Source organism: Peromyscus eremicus, chromosome 19 (assembly GCF_949786415.1).
Source record: "Peromyscus eremicus chromosome 19, PerEre_H2_v1, whole genome shotgun sequence".
Lineage (NCBI taxonomy): Eukaryota > Metazoa > Chordata > Mammalia > Rodentia > Cricetidae > Peromyscus > Peromyscus eremicus.
Window position 1 is genome coordinate 63,132,493 of NC_081435.1, and position 26,999 is coordinate 63,159,491.

At 50.9% G+C, this 26,999-nt stretch overlaps 1 protein-coding gene across 1 annotated transcript in view; it reads right to left on the reverse strand.

The window, feature by feature from the left end:
• Window positions 1-26,999, reverse strand: part of Ctif (cap binding complex dependent translation initiation factor) — a 261,280-nt gene that overhangs the window by 164,051 nt on the left and 70,230 nt on the right. The window contains exons 3-6 of the mRNA XM_059246296.1: window positions 26,100-26,174; window positions 12,260-12,333; window positions 11,178-11,282; window positions 6,941-7,016 (exon numbers count right to left, since the gene is read on the reverse strand). Coding sequence (XP_059102279.1) covers window positions 6,941-7,016; window positions 11,178-11,282; window positions 12,260-12,333; window positions 26,100-26,174 — 330 coding nt within the window. The remainder of the gene's footprint in view (window positions 1-6,940; window positions 7,017-11,177; window positions 11,283-12,259; window positions 12,334-26,099; window positions 26,175-26,999) is intronic.

The window sequence follows — 26,999 nt, forward strand, 5'->3', positions numbered from 1 at the left end:
GTAGGCTGTCTTTTTGTCTTATTGACTGTGTCCTTTGCCCTACAAAAGCTTCTCAGTTTCAGGAGGTCCCATTTATTAACTGTTGCTCTCGGTGTCTATGCTGCTGGTGTTATATTTAGGAAGTGATCTCCTGTGCCAATGCATTCAAGGCTACTTCCTACTTTCTCTTCTATCAAGTTCAGTGTAACTGGATTTATGTTGAGGTTATTGACTTGGACTCAAGTTTTGTGCATGATGACAGATATGAATCTATTTGTAATCTTTTACATATTGACATCCAGTTATGCCAGCACCATTTGTTGAAGATGCTTTCTTTTTTCCATTGTACAGTTTTGGCTTCTTTGTCAAAAATCAGGTGTTCATAGGAGTGTGGATTAATGTCAGGGTCTTCAATTCTATTCCATTGGTCTACATGTCGGTTTTTATGTCAATACCAAGCTGTTTTTATTACTATAGCTCTATAGTAGAGGTTGAGGTCAGGAATGGTGATGCCTCCAGAGGTTGTACAGGATTGTTTTAGCTATCCTAGGTTTTTTGTTTTTCCATATGAAGATGAGTATCGTTCTTCCCAGGTCTGTGAAGAATTGTGTTTCAATTCAATGGGGATTGTATTGAATCTGTAGATTGCTTTTGTTAAGATTGCCATTTTTACTATGTTAATCTTACCTATCCATGAGCATGGGAGATCTTTCCATTTTCTGATATCTTCTTCAACTTCTTTCTTCAGAGACTTAAAGTTCTTGCCATACAGGTCTTTCACTTGCTTAGTTAGAGTTACCCCAAGGTATTTTATATAATTTGTGCCAACCCTGCATTTTAACCCAGCCCATCAAAGGTGTCCAGTTGGTACTTGTGCACTGAATGAAAGAAGTCAGAGGACTCCTCCCACAGGACTGTGAGGGGAGTGGAACCAGGACTTCAGGGCTGAGGGCAGGGCTTGGGGTGAATGGAGCTTGGGGTTCACATGACTTTTGTGCCTGGACATTTTGGGATGTTTTACTAATCCTATGCCTATGAGTTCACAGATCCCAGAAGTTTCCAGAAGACTTAGCAAGAGAGACAACACAGCCCTAGGGGATGATAGTCACTCTTTCCCATCTGGAGGGTTGGAGACTTGGCTACAGCCACTCCAGCCGCAATGCCAAGCCACTATCCTACTATCATACAGCAATAGCGCCACCTGCTGGAGGAAGGAGGCAGCTCTCGACTCCACACCATTTTTTATTTTTATTTTTTTTCACTCTGCCAAGTACAGATGAGTCAGGGGAATTCTTGGTTATCATTTCACGGGAGGCTGATGGTCCCTCAGGTTCCTAGGGGGTGTGGTGAGTGTATAATTCTCATCTAGTCTTTATCTGATGCCTAGTAGGGAAGAATCTAAGTGCTTACCCTTAACCCTAGTTACTCTGCCCTCTGTGTCTCCTGACCTCTCTAAGCTTTGTATGAAGAAATGCTTTAGACACAGTCTCCTGAGGTCAAAAGGCTACTTCATGTCCCTTGGGCCTTTGGGGGTCCTCCACAGGGAGGACACATTCATGAGGCAAGACATTCCACTTGACTTAGTAATGCAGCACTTTCCTGGCATGCTGGGCCCACTTCTCCTACACCAGCTCCGTCACTAGAGGTCAGAGACAACTACTAATCGTTGACAGGCATAGTTTACAAATTTAGTTTACAAATTTCTTAACAGAAGCACAAAACAAAAAGTAAGGCATACTGTCATTCCTACTGCCAAATAAATCACAGACGGCGTATCATTTGCCTGATGAAGAATCCAAGGAAACGGATCAAAACACGTCCCTAGCCGGCATGGCGGCACAAGACAGCACTCCGGAGGCAGAAGAAGGTACAAATGATGTAAGTTTGAAGTTAGTTTGGTCTATAGAGTGAGACTGGTCTCAAAAAACAAACAACTCCCCCCAAAAAACACAACAAAACAAAAACAAACAAAAAAACCAAATACATACAAACAATATCTGGATAGGAAAAACTTGGGCAAGACATCAGATGTACCAGCTAACGATGTCTTTCTACTATAGGGGGTTTGCAGAAGACACAAAAGCATTCCATTAAGATTGTGAGGCTCCTGTCTGTGCCCAGGGAACGTGAGAAAATCCAAGGAGACCCTGGGGCTCCCTAGCGAGCAGACGGACAGCATGTCTGGGTGGTGTCTCTTCATGAGAGTTGCTAAGCAGGCTGAGGTGGGATGGGCAGAGACTCCCAGCAAGGAAGGGAAGTAGTTCCCCAAGGCACCATACCTGGGGGTGAAAAAGCCCAAGGCTGGGGCTCCCTTCAAGGATGGGACAGAGGTAAGGCTAGAGGTATGCAAGAGGAGCAGGCCTCGTTCCTTTACCTAAATTTGAACTTGGTCAAGTTGGGTGGCGCAGATTATGGATTCCTGGAACTGTGTCCCCTCAAGTGGACTACCAGTTTTTGTCTTTCCAAGGGCAGAAGCCAACACTTTCCAACTCCCTAAACTCACATCAGTACTGCATCCCCAGCATGCTTAGGCACCCTGGGAAAGCAGTCCCCTTCTTGTCCATGTAGCTGCCCTCCTGGGGGTAGCAGCCGTATGTTCTGAGGGTTCCTGGAGAACTTAGCGTAGCAGAGGACGTTTGGATCTGAGTGGTGTGTCCTTTACTTCCTTACCCTCCTCTAGACTCTGAATAGGGCTGTTTGGGGACAATCTGCTCACCAGGCCTTCATAAGGAGTGACTGTAAAGACACCATTGACTCCGGGGGACCAGGGTCTCTCACGCTGCCAGACGAGAGTTGGCAGAGTGGTGCACTGACACCCTCTAGTGGCAGCATACAATCATCCCTAAGGATGGAAACGGAACGTCCACTGTACCGCAACACAGGAGGCAGACCATGCTGTTCACTCCTACGGAGTTCATAATGCAGTGCCATGATGATACACTGAAGTCCCTCAGGACCCCAGTGTAAGCCCAGCTGTGTGGGTCCCAGGCTCTGCCCTGCACTATGGCTTCACCACCCACAATGACTGAACCCGACAGTGTCTCCTGTGGCCTCTCCTAGAGAGCACTGCTAGACTCCGCCCCCACACAGCGGCAAGCGCTCGTTGGCGCTGTAAAGCCTGTGGTGGTCTTTCCTCTGCTCTTCCTCTCCTACTGCTACCACAGAAAGAGGGGCCTTGGCGACTCTTACATCATCAGCGGGGTTTGGAGAGATGGATGGCTCAGTTGTGAAATGCTTGCCTCACAAGCAGGAGTTCGATCCCCAGAAGCCATGTGAAATGCATGCACTTGCAGTCCTGGGGTTGAGGAGGTAGAGACAGGAGGATTCCTGGGACTTACTGACCAGCCAGTCTAGTCTAACATGTGAGCATCAGGCCTATAAGAGACTCTGTCTCAAAGGAGGCAGAAGGAATGCCTGAGGAATGATACCTGAGATTGTCCTCTGACCTCCGCAGGACCTGCACATACATATATAAAAGGGGGGAGGGGAACAAAGCCAAACCTCACCTACATTGGCCCTTACTAAATGCAAGTTGTGGGTGGGGAGCCATTCTTGCAGCTGGGGTGATCTCTGGACATGGATACCTGCCTACCCACTACCCCAAGACCCTGCATATCTCCAAGGGCCTAGTCCTGGCCCAAAGACCCCAGTATCCCCAGCAATAGGAATCCCCATGGTTTGCACTGGAAGGGATCCCCCTAGGATTCACTGTTCACAGTAAAAATATACCCAGGTAGAATTGCCAAGGGTAGGGTCCTGGGCTACAGGAGCTGGGCCAGGGACCAGTGTCACGGCTGATCAACTGAGGCACCCCACCCCACCCCCAGTGCTCCCAGGAGAACTACTACAAGCATTAAGCCTGGAGCCACTGGGGTTCTCTTCTCTGGAGCCCCAAATCTTTGGAAACTGCAGCAGCATGGGGAGGAAGGTGGCGTCTGTAGGGAGAGGACACAGACTTTGCCCCAAGGGACTTGGACCTGGGCAAGGTGCCAGCATCTGCTTGGCAGTTACAGCTCTAATGATGCGGCACTCAGTCTGTTACTCATGTCATTTCCTTGAAGGGGCTGTGCCCTTTCCGAGGAACAAATGCCATTCTCTCTAAAAGGCTGGAGCAAAGCACCTGCCTGTGACTGTCAGTTGAGTGAAGGAGGAGAGAGGAAGGGTTGGCAGAGGCGTCTGCTGCCCCCTGAGCAGCTGCCTGCTTCCTCCCTCGCCACTGTGGTACAGTTGAGCATAGTCACGTGACTAACTGTCCAGTGGGGTGTGACTGGAAGTGATACTTCTAGGATCAAACATTTAAGACCCAGGGTATGAATCTTTCACTCTTTATTTCTGCCAGGGCTACCTAGATGCCATGGGGGTGGCAGGACTACAAACAGAATCCAACTAGAGCCTTGAATCCCCAAGGAAGCAAGTTGGGGACATTTGGATTCTCCGACCCTAGCGCAGTACCAGGAGAGTGTGTGAAGCCACTGAGATTTGAAGGTTTACTATTGTGTTGTGGCCTATAAAATCCTAACACAAAAGATGATGGGAAAACCTTCAAGCCATATCCCAGACATCACACCCCACAGAACACAGCTAGGCTGGTACTAAAGTATCAACAGGATTGGAAGGGGACACTCTTAGCTGGGGGCAGAGTGTGGGTGTGGGGGTGAAGGAAACAGCCTCAGTGTCAGAACAATAGAACTCCCATGATTTGCATCCTCCAGATGGTCACAGTCATGTCTCTAGAAAGCCATTCTTCCCCAGTGTCCTCTCAAGAAGGACTGGGGTTGTATTATGAAGGTGCATATGGCCTGGAGTTGGGTTAGGAAGGACATATGGCCACAGCCTTCCACTGTCCTGGTCTAGGGAAGTAAATAGACAAGTAAATGAGCGGGGACACTGGGACAGGACCCATCATGCAGGGGTGAGAGGTCTGGGGGACTGAGAGGACAGACTTGCCCTGTGTATCGGAGAGGGTGTCACAAGGAGATGACCTCCCTAGAACAAGGGTACCAGAAGGAAGAGAAAGCATGAGCTGGATGCCAGGCAGAGGGAAAGCAAAGAGGAATGAAGGGTCAGGGCAGATAGGACAGGGCCCAGCTACACTGCAGGTAGGGTAGACTGAGCCCAGGACAGGGGTCGGGCAGGGGAGCTGGATCAAGAGACTGGAGACGGCAGCTTGAGCTTCTATGGGAAGAGGGGCTGTTGGGGGGGGGGCACAGAGCTAGCGGGGTCTTAGTGTCTCTCTTCCCTTGAGAAGAGAGTAGAGGGCAGGTAGGAAATGCACTCAGGCTAACCCCCTTTATCCAGCTCTTGCTCTAGTGGGAGGGGAGGGAGCAAATGGATTTCTGTCTGGGGGTTCATTTATCTCTGCCTATGCCCAGGGACTCTGAGCTAGGGAGAGTTTTCTTATATGGTGGTCTTTATGGTCTTTGCTTGGACACACGGTGCTTTCTAGGTAAATTTGGAAGTAAGAGTGTTTGACGGTCACCGTACACCCTCTCCAGTCACTAGCACTCAGTGTTTGAGGCAAGGAGTCCCAAACATCCAGCACTGCGTTATGTGAGCCCATACTGGGAAGCCTCGTACACGCCAATGTCATGGCCGGGGCAGCCTACATCCGGGAGCCCCAACAGACAGGTGTGGGCACCTCGAGCTGTGCAGTGCTTTAAGGGATGCTTAAGAGCTCTCAGAACTGCCATCCCCTGAACACCCAACTTCTCTGGGACCTGGAGTTCTTGTGCTAGAGAGCTGTGTCGACATCATGCTCCCGAGGATGCAAAGCCCCCATACAGTAGAATCGGAGGTGTCTGACCACTGCTGTACATGGGAATTTCCTGTAGTGGTTTAGAACTATAGATTTCTCTGTATGATCCTGCAGCTGAGAAGGCCTTCCCGTGATGCAGCAGGGTCCGTTTGTGTAACCAGCACATAGCGTATGGGAGAGCAATGCTGTCCTCCTGAGAAGAGGCAGGGAAGGCTGACATTTCTGTTCTCAACTCGACACCCTCTCCCTTACTTGCTTTCTGTAGTTGTCTTTTAAGAATCTCTCTCTCTCTCTCTCTCTCTCTCTCTCTCTCTCTCTCTCTCTCTCTCTCTCTCTCTCTCTCTCTTTGATCAACTTGACAAAAGCTTAGGTCGTCTGGGGAAAATCCTCCATCAGACTGACCTGTGGGCAAGTCTGTGGGGGCACTTTCTTGATTGACAATTGATGTGGGAGGGCCCAGACCATTGTGGGTGGGGTCATCCCCAGACTGGTGTGAGTAAGCCATGGGTAGCAAGCCAGTAAGCACCCCTCCATGGCTTCTGCATCAGTTCATGCTTTTGGGTTCCTGCTCCAACTTCCTTCATACTGGATAGGAAGCTGCAAGCTGAAATAAACCCTTTCCTTCCCATGCTGCTTTTGGTCAGGATGTTTATCCCAGTAATAGAAAGCACACGGGACAGTCTCAAAGAGTGAAGTAGACAGCAACTGAGGGATAGAGATAGAAACGAGTTTTTGTCTACTCTTGTGTGTACATACACGGACGGCGTCTCTAGACCTGAGTCCACTCAGCTCTTTGTCTTGAGCTCGGACCCGTTCTGGTAAAGGAACCACACCCAGGGCAAAATCAGCCAGTACAGCAGTCCCCGGGGGCTGGCAGGAGAAGTTCCTTTGTCAGAAGCCACATCGGACACTCTGCAGATCTGCCGCCCACGTGAGGGCGCTGCAGGACGCTCACTCGCTGTGCTGTCAGGCCGAGGAACCAACTTCCAAGCTGGGGCAGTGGCCAGCGCGAGTCCCCTTCACTCAAGGGACAGAGGCCCGTCCTTACGGTGTCACCAAGGTGGACTGCCACATACACTGTCCGTGGGACAGCTGGTCCAAGGTGAGTCCCCATTCTACCTACCTGCTCCTATGGCCCAGGCAGAGCACCACCGGCTGGAGCGAGGGCCCAGCAGGAGTGCCCAGGCAGCCAGACTGAGGACCTACCTGCCAGGTTGGGAGGACCTTCTCAATGTCATTCAGGTTGATGCCATCCCCATCTTCCAGCTTCCCTTTGCCACACCTAGACCACAAAAGACAGAAAGGTGTTGGAAGTACAGTTTACCCACACCCTTATCCTTGCCTGGCTGCAGGAGAGGAGGGTCAGTCAGGAGAGGGTCGGTCGTGGCTCTGCTATTCCTCAAGAGTCCCACCCAAGGAAAGGGCCCAGAGGTGGATTCCTCTAGCCCTCATGCAACATGCATTTGAAGAGAGGTGAGAGATGAACCTCCCTTCTAGGCGTAGCGGCTAAGCTCCCCATCAATGAATATCCCCACACCCGCACAATTCCTGAAAATTCCAGTTCTTTTGGCCATTGCACCAAAGAAAAAAATCAGTGAACAGAGAGACCAGGTAACTATCTCAGGGTCACACAGGCAGGCAGGGGTTGGCAGAAACCCCAGCATAGCTTCTTTCCCTTTGTCCAGCCACTGGGCTATACTGTGTCTTCTGTACTCAGGGCCTCTGTGGATGGGTGAGCCTGCAGGCTGGAGATGCTGGCCTGCCACACTCCCCAAAGCTCTAACTTTTTGCACACGTAAAGGTGCAGCTTCTAGCGCCAGACTGCAAGAGTCTGGACTCCAGCTGCATCTCGCCCTGCGGGACTCAGTGTGAATCACTTAACTTTCTCATACCTCTGTCTCTTCATTTGGAAAATGGGGATGATAACAGTGCCTAACATCATAACCTGGTTAGTGGATTAAAATGATAACAACATAAATGTGTCCCCATTGCCACAGCCACTTCCACTATGACCGTGCTGTTGCAGGGCAGAGGAGCAGGTAGGGAGGAGAATAATTCAGAGCCTAGATTCAGAGGCTGGCCCAACCTCGAGCACGTTTCTCATTTCTGAGTCTCCCGGTGGGTAACACCTCCAGCTTCAGGGTTAATGCAACTCAAATTCCAGAGGCATTTTTTTCGTTTGTTTAAATATTTGCCTACCATCGCGTCTGGTTTCCCATCAAGGGAAACAATCCAGATGTGGTTCCAGACAGGCACCTTAGGGCTCTTGGTAAGAGTCAATTGGAAACTCACCTCCTAGGGCTGTGAGCTTGACCTCCACTAGGGGGCAGCATGACACAAGTGTCCCAAAACTGGTCTGAAAAGCCCGGGGAACCAGACAGAAAGAAACCTGGCAGGCCACACTAGCCAGATTGGGTGGAAGAAAACAGGGATCAGAACTTGGTCTCTATTAGACCTTCTCTTCTTCATCAGGCATGTCAATGCCAGGATGGGGGTTCAAATCCGTTATGTTGAAAGCTGGGGTTCGGGCTGCATTTTGCTGGAGAGCAAGGTATGTGTGGAGGGGAGAGGGTGCTGGAGGAGTGCCTGGGATAGTCCAGGCTTAGGCAGGTGGAGATGGAGCAGAGGAGGCATGAGGAGGTGACAGGTATAAGGTGAGACAAGAAAGCTCAGGCCCACAGTGGGGAGGCAGAGAAAGGCCTGGACCATGTGGCCATCTTTGGACTAATCAATCTGCCTGACAGTGATGGGCTGGCCCTGTGACAGCACCTGTGCACCACGAACAGGCCATAGATGTTGAAGCAGATACTGGGGGACTAACCCCACCACTAGGATGGCTGACCCCACCCTCCACGACCTCTAGTGGGTAAAACACGCCTGGGAACTGAACTCTCTAGGTGGAGTTGGGCTTGGAGCCCATGACAGATTGATTCCATTGAACAAGCATGGGTCTGGCCTTTGCTTCTCATACTAGCAATCTGAGATCCACAGTGGGCAGCGCACAGGGGCCAGCTCTGACCCCTAGCCTGCCTGATCAGGGTCAAACTTCCTGTAAACCTGCAGGTGTGGCAGGCAGATGGTGGCTGCAGACCAGCTGAGTCACGGCTGCCAGTGGGGTTGCCAAGGCAACGGCCCGCTCCAGTTCTGTCCCTCTATGGAAACACGGGCTGTGGGAAGCCTTGGCAACCTGTTTCTGAGGGAGGCTGCAGTGGCTGGACACGTGGAGTCCCTCCTTCTTCACATGGCGAGGCTAAGGGGGCAGGGTTCCTATCCTAGCCACAAGGTGGCCACAGGGCACTGCCTACGAACACTGAGTGGCAGGCAGGATGGGTCCAGGGCCGGGTGCCCACCCCTAGAAAGTTGAGCCAGCTTCTGCTGAGTGGGTGAGCCTTGCGAAGGAAGTAGAACCCACAGCTGGTGAACAGGGGTGGCCTGGTCCTCTGGCTTTAGACAGGACAGTGATGCTAGGCACAGCACAATCACTCCTGTGCGACCACTCGTCACTTCTTCCAAGCAACCTGCTTGTGATAAGGCTGCTCATCTCAGTGAGGGAAGCTGACTCGCGCATTCCCCACTCAGCCTAAGGTGTCACTATCACCTAGATTTCCCGAGGCTTAGTTTTCTCACTGGTGTCACAGGACACGCTCCCAGGGGACACCGGAGGGACCAGAGCTACCCAGGAAATATCTCTGAAGTACTTCTTAGGTACTCTAGAGGGCCCCATTTTCAGCTCATTTCGTGGGTATTTTACTTAACCCTTTCTGAATCCCGTTTCTCTTGCTTCTAAAATGGGGTGAGACCATCAGCTCTCCCAGGTTTCTGGCTCAGCACCCCACAGGGAGACGACCTGTGTGACTAAGAGGAATGGCCTCTATGGGTGGGAGAGGGCAGAGCAGCTGCCTGAGGCCCCTTGGCATATAGTAAGACATCCCATAATGTCAGTTATTTTAGGGGGAGGGTAACAGGGAGACAGGAGTGGGTAGCAAGGATTGGAGGAAAAGCAAAGAAAATTGTAACAATAAAAATGACCCTCAAAGTGGGAAGCAAGTGAGGTTGAGGATGGGAAAAGTCAGAACTCCTTTATGCTGCTAGTGAGAATGTAAAATATTCAGCATCTTTGGGAACACTTTATAGTTCCTGAAAAAGTGACACACCGTTCCCGTGTGACCGAGCAGTCCCACAAGCAGGGACTTAGACAGATATGTGCACAGGAATGGAATGCCCTGAGCAGAATTTTTCATAAAAGCGCCAAGGAGAGAACCCAAATATTCGCCAGTGGACGAATGCTCAAACACATAGAATAGCTGGTGCCGTGGACCATTATTCAGCTACGGAAAGGAACGGCCCATTTCATGGATGCTTGTGAACAAACCCCGAAACACTGGAAGGCAACAGAGAGAAAGGAACACCAACGATTCCATTTCTACAACGTTCAGAAAAAACAAATTCACAGAAACAGAAAGCAGAGAGGTGGTTGTCAGGGGCTGGGGGTGGGGTCTGGACATGAAGGTGTGACTAGGAGCGACCACATTGTCCTGGGGCAGCAAGAACACAGGTGATTGCCGAACATCGTAAACATGCTCAATGCCCCTGAATGGCGTAGTTGAAAGTGGTTGGTTTTTTTTTTTAATCCTACATGAATTTTATCTCTGTAAAAATGACTTTAAAAAAAAAAACTGAAATGAAGCAATGGCTGTTTGTCCCGCACAAGTGTCCTGAGGGCAGCCCAGGTCCTGAGACCACCTTTTAAAAGCGAGGCAATACTTGTTCCTGGAGCCAACAAGGGCGAGACAGGCCAGGATGAAGGCTACTCTGAGACCAGTTCTCAAAACGGGGCCCCTGAACGGGCAGGTAGCATCAGCATCTCCCCGGGAGCTTGTGGGAAGTGCAAATCTCCAGCCTACTGGATGTGTCTAACTATTTGACACTGTGGCATGGCCAAGTCATCTAGACAGTGGAAGCCCGAGAGCCTTGAACTCAGTGTACAGAGGAATCATAGCACACCGCATAATATTTTAAGGGCGTTTACAGTTTTGAGTGGAGCCTCCATTCATTGCTCTCCGTGGCTTGTCTGCACGCAGCTGCAGGCTGTCCACTAATCACAGGTTGGACATGGCTGGGAGGGGAGGAACCTCAGACCTCCTGAGTGCGAGCCTTGGGGTGGGTCCTTTTCTTTTGCTCATGTAAGTCTCCCAGATGCCCCAGTTGGAGACCCGCCAGCTAGTTAACAAGAGACATTCAGTGTCGCACAGGAGCTGGCAGATGGGCTAGTCGGGAGGACAGAGGGATTCTCTAGAAAAGCCAGTGAACCTGCAGTCCTCGGGCTGGGCGGGAAGAGCACCTGGGACAGGGATTCACCCCATTTCCCCTGTGTGGTGGAACAAGCCCTGCCCCCCTACACCTCCTTCCTCTCCCCATGAGAGGCCCTCCGTGGTGTCCTTACCCGTCTCTGTCAATGTGTGGCAGGGACTGCTTGGGTGTGTGGCGGACCTTCCGATGGAACTGGGTGAAGTCCAGCTTTTCAGGCTGCAGGTCCCAGGTGGCACCACTGAAGGGGGAGGGTGGGGGGAGAAGACACATGTAAGGCAGGAGGCTCGGTGGGTGGGGAGGGGAGGGCACCCACACCTGAGGGCAGCGGCCTGTTTAGACCCATCTGGAATGGAACAGAAGGTGTCAGGCCTTCACCTTTCAATTCTGCTGTAGGAAAATTCATGCTCCCCAGACACGCATGTGGGCTGGCTGCCCCCTCTGCAGGGGTCCCCACCACAGCCCAGTTTGTTTCATGCCTACATTTAAGAAGGGCTGGAAAGAGGAGGAGGACAAAAACCTGTCACCAGAACACACAATGATGCTCTGGAGAGGGTGAGCAGAGGTGGGGAGGCAGGGCCCGGCTCCCCAGTTCCCACCCCAAGAGCCCCGCCATGCCGGAGAGTTCATACCCAGGCCAGACACGCCTGCAGTGTGCCCAGAGTTGGGCAGCCCAGGGGATGGGGCAGAGATGACTAAAGACTGGCCCGAGGCCTCTACCCGACAAGAGTGATAAGTACCACAACCAGGGTATGGCCCTTGTCCTGAGGAGTCCTGCCTAATGCCAAGCACCATCAGGGGCCTTCTACGGTCTGAACCAGTCAGCCCTCCTTTTGTGTGTGTTGCTAAGGAGCAAACCAACCTCATGTGTGCCTTGCAGACCCTCTACCACTGAGCTGCAGAGTCCCGTTTTCCCTTTTCCGTAGACTGTCAAGTGCAAAGGGTGGGGGCCTACATCTCAGCCTCCCATAAAAGCCCTGTGCCCCTTCTTCCTTCCATGCTTCCAGCCTCCCCGTCCAGCCTCCTCGTCACTCCCCTGCTCTCTCCCTCCCCCTCAGTCTTCCTGATGCTCTCTCGTTCTTCTCCGAGAGCCTCTGTTAGTGGACCTCCTCCCCCTACAGCCTATCTCTCTGCTTCCCTACTGAACCTGCCCGTAAGCCCTGATGCGGCAGGAGGCCCTGGCCAGCACTGGACACCACAGAGAAAGAAGGAAGTTACCTGAAGGAATCAAAGGTGTTGGCAGCCCAGATATCTGTGCCCAGCATGTCTAGAGAGTTGTCTTTGTTTCCATTCTGAAAGAGACAAGGTAAGGCACTGGCATCACTGTCTGGGCCAGGACACTGAAAACAGTTGGGTAGAGGCCCACCGTAGGTCCAAGCCTGAGAGGGCTGCAGGGACCTCTTTGACACCTATGACGGGCCAGCCTGCATGGGTGAAGGCTGGAGTGAGCCACCTAAGAGAGTGTCCCAGCAGGAGCATCAGGAGGGCCAGGGGACCACTGTAGACTTCCTCCCACACACAGCCCCTCACTGAGATGGTGTTCCACAGGAGTGTGCATTCAGGACCTGACATGCCTGCATCCCTGCTGCCAAAGCCTGTGGTCCCTTCTCAATGCCTCAGTACCCAGCAGGCACTCTGTATGACTGTACGGGCCTTCACCATCAGGCTGCCTGACGACAATGGTTTCTCCCTGGCCGTGGGATCCAAAAAGCCAGGCATGCTGAAGCATCCATGCAGGAGTGAGCTTTTTAAACATTCAAGCCTGGCCTCCTGAGAAGGCTCACAGACCAAGGCTGCCCCAGGAACTGTAATTCTTACGTTCACCACTGCAAGCTGCATCCTTGGGGGCCTCCTACATGACTCACCCCGCAGACAGAACATGCTTTACTTGGTGCTGTTTCTATGATTTGGTCACTGCCCTTTGGGTGCTGATCACCCCAAAAAACCCTCCAACCCCCAATTTTGTTCTGGTGCCCTTCATCAGTCCCCCCAACCTTGCCTAGTGTTCATTATCATGCAGGTCTGAGACACGGGAGCTCATCCCTACATGTAAACCAGTGTTTACAACAGAATTGTGTACAGATGTCCCTAGACATGACCACACAAGGATACAGCAGCACCTTCACCATCATGCTGAGGGGAGCCACCCACACACCTGCCGACAGCTGACCACACAGAACAGCTGCTATGTTCACAGGTTGGAATATTACACAGCAGTGAGAATAAACAAATGAAAACAACACGTGACTGTACAAGCAAACCCCACGGACAACGTGGAGAAAGGAACACAGACAAAAGAGTACTGGCTATGTTGTGTGACTTACAGAGTTTCAGGACAGAAAAACTAAGCTGTGGCTACAGAACTCATATGGAAGGGGACACCAAAGAAACTGACCAAATGTCCTATTTGGTCTGGATGTTTAGTTTGTGAAAATCCGCTGAACTGGACAACAGGACACACTGCTTTTCTTTAGGTGTGCTGTGACTCCTCCTTAGCTACCTGGTGCTTTCCTGGCCTTCATTCTCGGGTCCTCTCTGCAGGACCAAGCTACTGATCATCCATGAAGACTAGTCCATCCCAGGACCCACCACGACTCAGAGCCACTAGCTCCCCTGGGAAGGGGTGTGTTCCATAGGTGCCTCAGCAGCTCCTGACACAGCACAGAGGAGGAGGAGGAGCCATGAGCCCCACCCACAAAGCTGGTATGTGACCCATTCTCAGTGACAATGCAACATGACCTGGGCTCTGATTTGGGCACCAAAGCAAAGGCACCGTCACAACACTGTGACTAACGCCTTGTGCTGTGACAAAACCATGGCTATGACGTTGCTAGGGAACAAGAAATTTTTTCACTGCCATCTTATGGGCCCAGTGTGGTACATGCAGTCTGCTGCTGGCTGAAACTTCATTATGTAGTCCATGATTGTATATGCATACATACTACATACAACATACATATAGATACCACACACATCACACATAAATATGCCAAACATATCATATATACATATCACATACATCACATATTTACACATCACGTACAACATACACACACACACACACACACAAGCACGCACGCACACACACACACACACCCCATATACAGGCTATACATACACAAACCACACATACCAAACATACTACAGATAGGTCATATATATTGTGCTGGCTAGTTTTATGTCAATTTGATACAAAGCTAGAGTCATCAGAGAGGAGGGAGCCTCAATTTCAAAAATGCTTCCATAAGATCCAGTTGTAGGCAAGCCTATAAGGCATTTTCTTAATTAGTAAGTGATGGGGAGGGTCTAGTCCATGGTGGGTGGTGTCATCCCTGAGCTGGTGGTCCTGGGTTCTATAAGAAAACAGGCTGAGCAAGCCATGAAGAGCTAGCCAGTAAGCAGTTCCCCTCCATGGCCTCTGCATCTGCTCCTGCCTCCAGGATCCTGCCCTGTTTGAATTCCTGTCCTGACTTCCTTTGATGATGAACAGTGCTGTGGAAGTGTAAGCCAAAGAAACCCTTTCCTCCCCAACTTGCTTCAGTCATGGTGTTTCATCACAACAATAATAACCCTAACTAAGACATATATACACAACATATCAATATATATTCACACCACACACACCATGCATACGATATACCACACATACACACACTATACATATACACATACTATATATATACGTACCACATACACATACAAACCACATACTATACATATATATGCCATATACACCATACATATATAGCCCACACACCATACATATATATACCACATATACCCACAAACATCATATATATATACATATACACATACCATATACACCATACATATATACACCACACACCATATGTCTACCCATCATACACCATATGTATACACACTACACACACCATACATAGATGCACATACACGTACATCATCTGTTCACAGCCCTCTTAATACTCACAGACGTCAGAGAAGTGCAAAGTGGTAGAGGCTGCAGACAGGCTCCACCTGCTACCTGAGTTCTGGAACATCATACTGGGAGCAGCTGCCCGCCCCACCCTACTGTTGTGGAATATTATTTTAAGATGTGTTACATTTGTTTACGCTGTGGAACATTTGTTTAATGATGCAAAGATATGTTGCATTTGTTTAACTCTGTGAAGCTGCGTTACTGTGCCTGTCTAAAACACCTGATGGTCTAATAAAGAGCTGAATGGCCAACAGCAAGGCAGGAGAAAGGATGGGGGTGCTGCCAGGCAGAGAGAATATATAGAGGGAGAAATCTGGGAGGAAAGGAGAAAGAGCAAGAGAAAAAGGAGTATCCCAGGGGCCAACCACCCAGCCACACAGTAAGAAAGAAAGGTATACAGGATAAAAGCCCAGGGGTAAAAGGTAAATGGGATAATTTAAAGTTAAGAAAAGCTGGCAAGAAACAAGCCAAGCTAAGGCTAGGCATTCATAACAAAGAATAAGACTCCGTGTGATTTATTTGGGAGCTGGGTGGTAGGCTCCCTAAAGTGTAAAAGACCAAAAGAACAAAAACAACCAACTACACCCTATCCCAGGACTTGCACAGAGAAGTGACTGTCACACTGGGAACAGAGAGGAAGGTCCCAGGGACAGGCTTATCCCGGCACCTCTCCATCTTCTCATGTCCAACCCTCTAGGCTCCCAGAAATCTCCATTTCCCCCATTGCCACATGGGTAATAGGAATAGGGCATTGTGTAGCTTGGACTTCATCCTGTTTGTGGCAGCTCGGAGGTCATACTGGGTTGAAGAATGCATGGAACTGTTTTCCTCTCTGCCATAGAGTGCTCTTCCCAGACTCAAACACAGGGAACACTTCCTCCAACAACCTGCTCCTGCTTCTGCACAAGTCTCTTCCTCCTGGTGAGTCTAGCTCAACATGCATCTTTCCTGTAGCTCTGTGGAACCTTTAGACACTATGCACAGAACAGTAGTCCATGCCAGTGTGGAAGCTGATCCCTTCCTGCTGAGACCTTTAGACACTGCACAGAACAGCAGTGCATACCAGTGTGGGAGCTGATCCCTTCCTGCTGGGACCTTCAGACTCTACATAGAACAACAGTGTATACCAGTGTGGGAGCTGATCCCTTCCTGAATGTTCTCCAGCATGGCTCCCTGGGGTGCTCTAGAAAGACTAAACCCCTGGCTTTCAGATGCCAGTGTGCACCAGAATAGCTCTAGAGGGTAGAGTTCAAGTGCAGTCCAGCTAGAATGGTCCAGAATGTGCCTTTAGAAGCATAGTCCTCCCCCTGCGGTGGTGGCACACGCTTTTAATCCCAGTGCTTGGGAGGAAGAAGCAGGCTGATCTCTGAGTTTGAGGCCAGCCTGGTCTACAGAGTGAGTTCCAGGATAGCCAGGAGTACATAGAGAAACCCTGTCTCAAAAAAACAAAGGGAAGGGGAAAAAAAAAAGAAAGAAACATAGTTCTCATTTCTTTGGGGCCTGAAGGCACTTTAAGGGTGGAGTAGTCAAAAAGGCTCCTTATCAAATATTTGGGAAATGCAGAGTTAACAAATTAGGAAAAAGTCAACATGTAGTAGATTATTAGGAGTGCAAGGCGTGCAAGAGTGTGTACAGGAGAGCAAGGCAGTGAGAGCAGTGAAATGCCACAGTGCTAGTTGTCTTTGAATACCCAGCGTGTGGCAAGTTTTGTTGATATGTGTGTACTGGGGGAGGGGAGTGATGACAATTCTAGGCTATGCATTTGGAGATTGGGTGGAGCCTGGCTGAACAGGGCACAGGACATCAGGAGGAGCCTCTCACGATCAGGGATGTTGATGATAATGCTCTAACTAGAGAGTTTTGGGTGTGCCTATTGGATTCACCCAGCATATCTGCTGCAGCAGGTTGCATGGAGAAGGGGGGCTGCCCTCGGCCATACCCTTGGCCCTGGATGGCCAAGAGTACTGTGCTGCCAGCTAGCCAGAAGCTGGGCTGAACAGGCCCTGGTTCCAAGCACTAGAAATACAAGGAGCAGTCTGGTGGCTTAGCAGTGCACAGGGTCTCATCCCATACTGTTCTTGACACAGAATGCAACCCCACAGCTTCCACAGTGGATCTTCTCACTTCTCAGGCCCATAGTTGCCAGGGGCTGAGAGGCCTGTCCCCAGTTTCCTGTACAGCCCACACAAGTGCATTAACATAGATTTAAGTTCTGGGTGGACACAGGGGCCTGACGCTGTAGTCCCTGCCCCTCATAGGGGGTCACATCGCTAGAAGCCATGAGATGACAAGTCTGGTACCTAAACTGCCAACTTTGGGCTAGCCACATCTTCAGCTGGCAGTATGGTTTCAGGGACGGTAGAGAAGCCAGACTCCAGCCAAGTCACTCTGGCCTCGCGGACACCAGTTTCCCGTCTGTCACTAGAGCAGGTAGACTAGATGGGCAATTCCTGAGGGAGGGAGCAAGGCATCAGGACAAAGGAGAGATGCTAGTTGATGTAGGTTTCACAAGCATGACCCTAATGTCACCTCCCAGGCCAAATACAGAACCTTGTGGGCCACTAAAGCAGGCTTTTGAGGGTGACCTGGATGTGAATAAAGGGGACCCATGTGGAGGGAGGTGAGGAGACCAGGCCAACACCATTCTCATTCTCTCTCTCTCTCTCTCTCTCTCTCTCTCTCTCTCTCTCTCTCTCTCTCTCTCTCTCTCTCTCTCTCTCTCTCACACACACACACACACACACAAACACACACACACACACACACACACACGACCATCACCATTTAGCACCAAGGACAGCGCCCAGGTCCTAGTGGGGAAGGACCAGGCTTGTTTAATCCCTTGCAACAGAGATGCCTTTGAGACTGGAGAAGGGCAGAGCAGAGAACAGGGCTGAGTTCAGGGGAAGGAACATCTACTCCTTTCACTTGGGGGCTTCTCGTCTGTCTGCCCATCTCTCCATGCTCCTTTTCTACCCAAATTAAAACCACAAGGCGGGGAGACGTGGAGACAGGCTGAAGCCTGTGGCCCAGTTATCCCTCCTAAGCCAGTTTCCCACCATCTTTGGATATGCGACCGAGGCTCTAAGTGGGTTGTGCTATGATATGTCTGCTCTAGGCTGAGCCATGTTGCAGGCCATTCCTGGCGGGCTACCCGTCGGGCCTCTACTGAAATAGTAGAGCCCCACAATTGTCCCTGGTTCCCTACCACAGACAGGCTCCCAGCAGAGGGGGGTTAATAGTCTCTACCCCAACACTATCCCACCCTCCAAGACACCTTCTTGAATAGGGAAGTCTTCTTTAACAACTCCACCCTGGTCCGAGACTCTCCTGGTGGTACCAGACTCAAAACATGGAGGGCTGGGCAAGAGATGGAGATCACAGGGCCGGGGACTACTTAGAGCAGGTGCGCAGGGGGTAGGCAGGGGGTGGGGGAGGGGGATGTGGTGTCATGCGTCTTCTCCATCACTTCGAGAATTGCCACTTGCCTTGGCCATTCTGAAAGGAGAACAACAACATCGCATCGTGGATTCAGTTTGCCTTTCCCCAATGGCTAGCAATGCTGAAATGCCACAGAAGATTCCGAAGAGGCCGGGCTCTATACTTTAAAAGGCTAAGCTGTATTTAAACAGCTGTTTGAACTTGTAAGAAAAAGATATTGGCATGGACTTGTAAGAAATAATACAAACAGACTCCAGCTTCCCTCTGCAGGGAAACTCATGAAAGTGTAAGTCCATGTTACCTTCAAGATACTGACACTGATCCAGCCAGGGCACATGGCATTTCCATTACAGCAGGGCTTCCTCTGTAGCCCCCTTCCCGGCCATAGCCATCTCTATCCTTGCCTCTACTCCCTCTCTACCCTCTAGCCACAACTACCTGCTCTGCATGTCCACATGACAGAAATGGAATCATGGATTATTCAGCTTTAATGAACTGGATTTTTCCCACACAGCATCATTTGGAGATTCACCCAGGTTGGTGGTGTGGCCACAGGCTACTCTTCCCACTGGCAAGCACCACAGCACAACTGACCCTTCACCCACTGAAGAGCAACTGGGCTGTGTCTTGTTAGGGTTACTATTGTTGCGATGAAACGGTATGACCCAAAGCAAGCTTTGGAAAGGGCTTATTAGATTACACTTGCACGTCACAGTTCACCATCAAAGGAAGTCAGGACAGGAACTCAAACAGGGCAGGAACTTGGAGGCAGGAGCTGATGCAGAGGCCGTGGAAGAATGCTGCTTACTGACTTGCTCCCCATGGCTTGCTCAGCCTGCTTTCTTATAGAACCCAGGATCACCAGCCAAGAGATGGCAGCTCCCACCACAGGCTGGGCCCTCTCCCACCAATCACTAATTAAGAAAATGCCTTCCAGATGGAGCTTATATGGAGGCATCTTCTCAACTTAGGCTCCCTCCTTCCGATGAGCCTAGCTTGTGTCAAGTTGACATAGACCAGCCGGCACATGGTGATTGCTTTTCCCACTCAGATAAAGCTTCTATAAACTTGAGGGCAGGTTTCTGTGCAAGCATAAGTTTTCATTTTTCTGAGACACACACCTAGGAGTACATGTGCCAGATCACACTATTCTCAACGGTTTCATTTTCTGTCTTTAAATGAAACCGACAAGCATGTAGAACGGCTGTGTTTTATATCCCTCACCACCTTTTTACTCCCCCCCGCATTCAAAGCTGTGAGAGCACAGTGATGTCTCATGGGTTGTTTTGCAATTCTTTGAGGGCCAGTGGTGGGGAGGATCTCCTGTGTGCTCATTTCCTGTCTGCAGTTCCTTGGTGGAAATGTCTCTTCATATATTTCTCATGGGATAATTAATGAGTTCGAGAGTTCCTTCTATGTTCCAGAAGTTCTTTGTCAGATACAGGCTTTGCACATCCTCTCCCTGCCTGTGACTCATCTCTTCATCCTCTTTGTCTGGTCTTTTCCAGGGCACACAGGCCTAACGTTGATGAAGGTTGACTTAGCATCTCAGGTTGGCATTAATCACTGACCTTTGTCACTGTTTAGAATCTTCTGATTCTTGCTATGACAAATGGCTTCCGATGGAAACTAGGACGCTTTCGTGTTATGAGACTGAATTCTATCTACTTCAACCTTCATGTCAGCTAGCTTGCTGAGACGCCACCTCTGCCAGGGCAAGAGGTCAATGAATGGGAAACCAAACATCCAAGCAAAAGGACGCCCTGACTGTGACAAAGGGAATTTTTCAGGAATGAGGATACGTAGCTTTCAAAGACTGGACAACAGCTCATAGCCAAACAGATTGTGCACCCAGGCGGCAGCATGAACCACCAATGCAAGATCCTCTGAGCTCTTTTTTCCACGTGATGGTGGGTAAAAATGATAACCACTAAGCCAGGTCTAGTGGCACACACCTGTAATCCCAATGCTCAGGAGGCTGAGGCAGGAAGATCATGAGTTCTAGACCATCCCAGGTTATATAGTGACACCCTAACTCAGAAAAAGGCAACTGCACCATCCAGCACCATTCAGGTGGCCTCCAGTGGGTTGTTAGAAGTTATTAAGGTTTGTGATTTCTTGTTACACAGCATCATCTTGGCTGTACTGACTGACACAAGGCACTGACTTCAGTATAGAACAACAGAGAAAAATATAAGACACACAATTACACAAAGAAGGATTAGACTGGGCAGGAGTTCCAACATCTCAGCCCAGCAGACACCTCTACATGCATCATGTTCAGCCCTTCTAGCTAATACTACCCAGCACGTGCCATCAACGCTCGCTGTACTTGCGTCTACCACCCCAGTGTCCCAATACAAAGTCCAACCTCATTTTTGCTCATCTTTCCTCCATCTTTCTTTCTTTCCATCTACTCATGCACTCTACCTGTCCCCAAAGGAAGGGATCAATACTCATGTCCTTCCTGGAGACCAGCAGGGCCACTCAGAATGACCGTAGTTCCTGGGTCACATCTGTTGGGGGTTACTTCAGGCACGTGTCTTGAATCCACTTTGGGTTACTGAATCTTCACTCTACAAGCAGACAACGACACAGAAGGCTCCAGCTGCTATACGTTGGCCAAGCACACAATGTTGCTCCATAAGTACCAACTCCGCAGAGAGCAGAGGCATGGGCATAGTGAGAGGTTTCTTCCTTATCCATAGAAGCAGCTTCAGCAGCCAGGTGTTTTTCTAAGGCACCAAGCATACTAACGACTTCTTAATTGTCAACAAACCACATCCTGCCATGGCTGGTCAGCCAGACTAGAGGGCTGTGTCTGACCTTTGCCAGGGCTAGAGGACTGGAGTGTTTGATGTTTTCCTAGCTGCCATCTGCCATCCTTTGAGTCTGTCATGGTTGCACCAGCTTGCAGGTTGGCACAGAAACCCAGACTTATGCCAATGTCTTACTGGTAGAAGAGATAATTAGAATCAGTGTTACTCCAGGGTCACCTGGGGACAAGGCTCTTTCCCTCTCATAATGGGGTGTCCTACACCACACCTACCATTCCAAAGAAGGTGAGATTACAAGTCATTGGCCACAACCTGACATCATTCCTCACACTCCCCCAGATTTCCCAGGGCTTCATGAGCTGTCAACTATCTGATAAGGAGGTGTGCCGATCAGGTTCCCAGCAATGATTCCATAGCTTAAGAGCCACTGTCACGGGCCAGCAAGTCCTTCAGCCAGGAAGTCTTCCTCAAGGTCCAAACAGAAGCTCTGCTGCTTTCTACATGTTCATTTCCTTCATTGGCATGGGTGAGTAGATGGGGCGGACGTCTCCAGCCTGCACGTGGACAATGTCTCTGAATGAAGAGCCACTAGTCTGTCACCATGTGTTTCCCCTACTGCAGTGACAGCCAGGACATGTCCCATCATCCTTACCCAATGACTAGTGGTAGCAGCCTCTTGGAAAGAGGAACCAGGGTGGCAAACTGCCAGATACAGCTGAATCCTGGTTCCTGGCAGCTGGTTGGCTCATTTTTTTTTTTTTTTTAAAATCTGGACTCCCTTCCTCCTACTTCTTGGGATGCCTGCTACCCTGACTTGCATGAAAGCATCCAGAGAGGGTAAGGTATTGTTTTTGCAATAGCTGAAATAACCAAAGAATGAGAACATTGCCTGCTGCAGGGAAATAAGCATCTTACTGCATGGCTAATCCCCGTGGGTACCACCCACCCCTGGGCCTCTAGTTCAGAATCAGGCAATGCCATACTAGCCTCTTGGGCGGGAGGCAAGACCACTCCATCTGCTCCATCATCACCTTCTCCTGATGACCTCTGCTTCCCTGGTATCAGTGGCCCAAGTGTGGCAGCCAAAGGAACAGCTGGCTCTTAGAAGCAACTGTCCCCATGGGTAAACAGGGGTTTTTAGAACAACCCTGTCATCCTAACCCCAGAAAGCTCACAGACTCTGTGAGGCCTGAGGAAAGGGGCCTGCTAGGGAATGCCTGCATAGCCTGAGCCTTGGCCAGTGCATGCCAGGGAGTGCTTGGCCAGTGCATGCCAGGGAGGCCCCATGCCAGGGAGTGCTGAGATGTGGAGACAGTAGCACCCCCTTTCTTAGGGTTACTGAGGGGGCAGGTGGGAACAGAAAACAGAAAACTAACATGAGTTAGTGTGAGGGTGTCTGTCTAGATAGAAGGGTACAGTAAGGAATTTGGATGTGCTAACAGGGGAAGATGTTCATGCCTACTGATACACTCTTCAGAAGGCAGTTCCCTGGTCCTCCTCAACCAAAGCCTGCAAGCAGGCCAAGGCCAGGCAGGGAAGCCACAGGCCAGCTACCCAGGGCTTTCCTGTGACCTTCCCCAGAGGTCTTCATAGGTTGGCTGCTTCAGGAGGAGAGTCAAGATTCTAGGATGAGACCTAGAGTGGCGTTGCCACCGGTGGGGCACAGAGGTGGCAGGAGATGCCATGGGTCATGGAAGAAAACCACACCCAAGAATGGCAGGCCCACAGAGAGGAATCTGGAGCCATCCTGACCTTCTTCAACTGTTAGACTGCTCCTCCATACTCACCTGGGCTAGGGGGAGGAGAGAAACCGACTTCCATCCTGTGACTGCTGTCCTGTGTCACCCAGTACCCTTACTCTACACATCAAGCCCTTTGCTATGGACACAAGGCGTTGCCAGCCACTCTTGCCTCCCCGTGCAGGGTAGTGTGGCACTTGGTGCCACCTCAGCCTTCTGTCAAGAAGTGCTCTCTCCATGGCCCTGTGTAGCCCACACAACTCTCCGCTGCCCCACGGACATGTGTATCTGAGCTGGGAGCTCATTTCCACCGGGGTCTTGGCCTTCTCCTTGAGAGTGAGGTCCCTGAAGGAGGAACCATGGCCTCACCCTAGACCCCTGACCACACTGCCTTGGCTCTGAGCAGTTTTCACAGTACCACGTGTTCAACCCAATGCAGCAAGCCAAGCCTCTCCTGCCCTCCAGCAAAGTCACTGCCAGACCTTCACCCCAACTTCAAGGTATAGGGCCATGTGGTTGCTGCTCATTGTGTGTGGGTGTGTCCTAGATTCTCCTGTACTTCCTCCTCCTAGGATGACCAGAAAGGCCCACAGGTCAGGTGTTAGCAATGCTGCTGCTGTTACTGCTAGCTACGTCCAGGAAGTAGGTGGGCTAATGTTCAGATTGTCACCTCCAGCCCAAGGTTCGTGCTCCACAGTGAGCCTGCCAAGAAAGCATTCCAATTTCTTCTCCATGCCCAGTGATACTTCATTCTGAAGAAAGCTGTCACCCGGGAGACTGCCCAGTCCCTCCCCAAAGCAAGGACTGTGGTCAGCTAGACCTCACTGTATATGCAAGGTGCTTAGGTAGTGAAGAGCCACACATGAGTCCACTGGGGGATAGTCATCCCACAAAGCCCCACCCCACCACACTGCCTAGTCCGACCCCTTCACCTACTCTAAGTGGATAAACAGTGGAGCAAGGACAGCTCAGGGGAGACCAGGGTGGGGGATGGTGAGGGGCTGGGAGAAGGGTCCTTCCTCAGCCTCTGGAGAGCCTGTCTGAAGTGACTGTGTAAGATAGCAAGGGCAGAGAGAGGGGGCTCAGGAAAAAGTAATAAACTAGAGAGAATGAAGGACCCTACCCTGGAAAATTCCAGAACTAGACATCTACTGATCAAGAAACACACAGTTCTTGTTGTCCGGCTCCCCATCCCTGCTGGGAGCCACATCCAAGCCTATATGTGCTAGAAGAGTCTGGGATGACAAGAGAAACTGGGTGGGGTCCCCCATCAAGGAGACAGCTGGAAGAGATGCCCTTCCAAGTGCATGAGCTGCAACGGGGCAGGCAGACGGACCCTGTAGATACTGGGCAGTCAAGAGACCTGGTGTACGGTGCACAGTCCAGCCTGGACAAGCCCCCTTCTCCGTGTACCCCATCCACAAATGGGAGAGAAGTGCCAAAAGGACCCTCAGAGGCTACCCAGAATCCTCTCTTTTCATCTGAGGAAGAAGGACTTGGCCACCAAGCAGCAGATCAGATACCAGAATCTAGGCTCCTGCCCCTAACCTGTCACAGAACTATGTCTCCGCAGTTTAATATACATGGATGGAAAGGCCATAATGAAATAAAAAACTCTGTATGATTAACACAAAAACTGAAAAAGGATTAGTCTCATATTGATTAGTTTCATGTCAACTTGACACCAGCTAGTGTCATTTGGGAAGAGGAACTCTCAATTGAGAATATGTCTTCATAAGACTGGCCTATAGGCAAGTCTGCTGGGCATTTTCTTGATTAATGATTGATGTGGGAGGGCCCAGCCTAACTGTGGGTGGTGCCAATTCTGGGCATGTGATCCTGAGTTGTTTAAGAAGGTAGGCTGAGCAAGCCAACGAACAGCATTCCTGTATGATTTCTGCTTTGGTTCCTGCCTCCAGGTTCCTGCCCTGCTTGAGTTCCTGGCCTGACTTCCCTCAGTGATGGTCTGTATCTGGAAGTGTGGAAACAAACCCCTTTCTGCCTAAGCTGCTTTTAGTCATGGTGTTTATCACAGCAACAGAAACCCTAACTAAGATGGAAACAATTACAGAAATGTTCTGAGAGTGAACTACAAGACAGTTGTCTCTCCTGCACCTTGGGGCAGCAAAGCCCGGAGCCTAAGAATGATTCAGAGCTGAGGGCACTGAGTACCTTCCTTTGGAACAGAATAGAGATGGAGGGGAGTGGGGCTTTGCTCTGCTGTTTATCCCTGCAGTGCTGGGGTGCAGGCTAGGGCCTTGCCCATGCTAAGCAGGTGCTTGACCACTGAGCAATGGACTAGCACAAGGGACCGAGGTGGGACCACGCCAGTGAGCCAGGCAATGTGTCCCTGAAGCAACCGTAGGATCTAGAGCTGTGGAATCTGAGGTGGGAAGAGGCCAGCTCTGAGGCGGGGCTTGGCTAGGGAGAGTGATTTCTTCCGATCCTAACCCCGCGGTTTTTCACAGGCAGGGACAGGGTATCAGTGAGAGCAGCTGGAAAGGTAGCACACCTCGGTCACCAGGAGAGCTCTCCAGGAGTGGCTGCCTCACTTCTCTCCTGGCCACACAGCCCCTCAGGAACCCCTGGCAGCTTCAAGTGCCAGAATGCCTGAGCAGAAGAACATCCCCTGCCCCAGAACAGCTGCAGACTGAGGAGTCCAGACCTCTGAGATCCTCCACATGTTCCACTGGCCCAGCCCTTTGCAGACCCAGAAAAGGGATTTCCAAAGCACCCCATCCTCAACTTCAAACCCCTGAGTCCCAGTGCTTGTGGGCCCACCAACATCAGCACCCAGACTCTAGTTTGCTGACCTGATGCCATACAGTATTTCTTAAAGGATACGTCACAGAGCGTCTCACCACCCTCCTCTCAGTGGACATCTAGGTTGTTACCAGACGTAGCATTACATAAAAGGCCACTGAAGAGTAGTCTTCAGAATCCATGTGTTGCGGGTGGGGCACTCCAAGGTGGGCAAGGAATTACGGGAGGCCTCCTACCGGCCCCGAACCCTCCTTGCTCCCAGCTTTCTGCTTGCTTCCCTAATTCCCATCATCCAGGAGCCACCCAAGGGCCAGCCCCAGGGTCCCAGAAAAGCAAGGCACGTGGCAGCTCCCAGATGGAGCACAGAGCTGGTTCCCTACCTGCTGTGGCGGGGCTCGCCCTCTGGAGAAGGAACAGCCGCCGCTGTCCCGCTGCTCTCTGCAGTCCGCAGTCCACTGCAGGCAGAAAGGAGGGGTTAGTGACAGCAGGGCGCGTTCTCACCCCCGCTCTGCCTCCCAACAGGCTCGTTAGGAAATCCGACTTGGCATTTTCAGTGGCAAACCCACCCCTGAAGACGAGCAGGCCCAAGGTGGCCTATCTAAACACCACATCAAGGTGGCCCCCGGCTATATGCCTGGGGAAGCCCTAAGTTCACAAAAAAGATAACGTTCCAGCTACATCCTAAAGTCAACCAAACATAACAATCTGGACAATCAGTGTCACCTCTGACCATCTGGCCAGGCTCCAGCCATGCTGGCTGTCTCTCATGCTAAGGGTCACGGCTGGAGCCGGAAGGCAGCAAGTGTGGTAGCTCTACACACCCAGCTCCAGATGTCTATGGATCTGGCATCACGGAGAAACTGCAGGCAGGTCTCAGAAGATTGGCTCAAGCTGAGGAATGTCCCAACGTGTGGCTGACTACCACCTACACATGAGCTCCCCAAGTCTGTCATTTGGAGGGCCCTAGGCCTCACTCTCCATCGGTGACTCAGAGTCTGCGGGGCTGGGGGCCAAGGATCAGCATTTCGACAAACTCCCAGGAGCTGCACTGGAAGCCACTGAAATCCATGTGCTCTCTCCCATGCTGTTATCTGTTCGATGGTCACGACAACGCTGGGCAACTAACTCCGTGAAGCTGTCCAGGACTACTGTCATTGCGCAGACACACGGAAGCAGGAAGACAGCCCTCTGCCAAGTGTGAGCTAGCTTCAGGGTGCTGTTAGACATTCACCAACCTCTCCGATTCTGCCACACACTGACCTCAGCCTTCACTCCAAGTG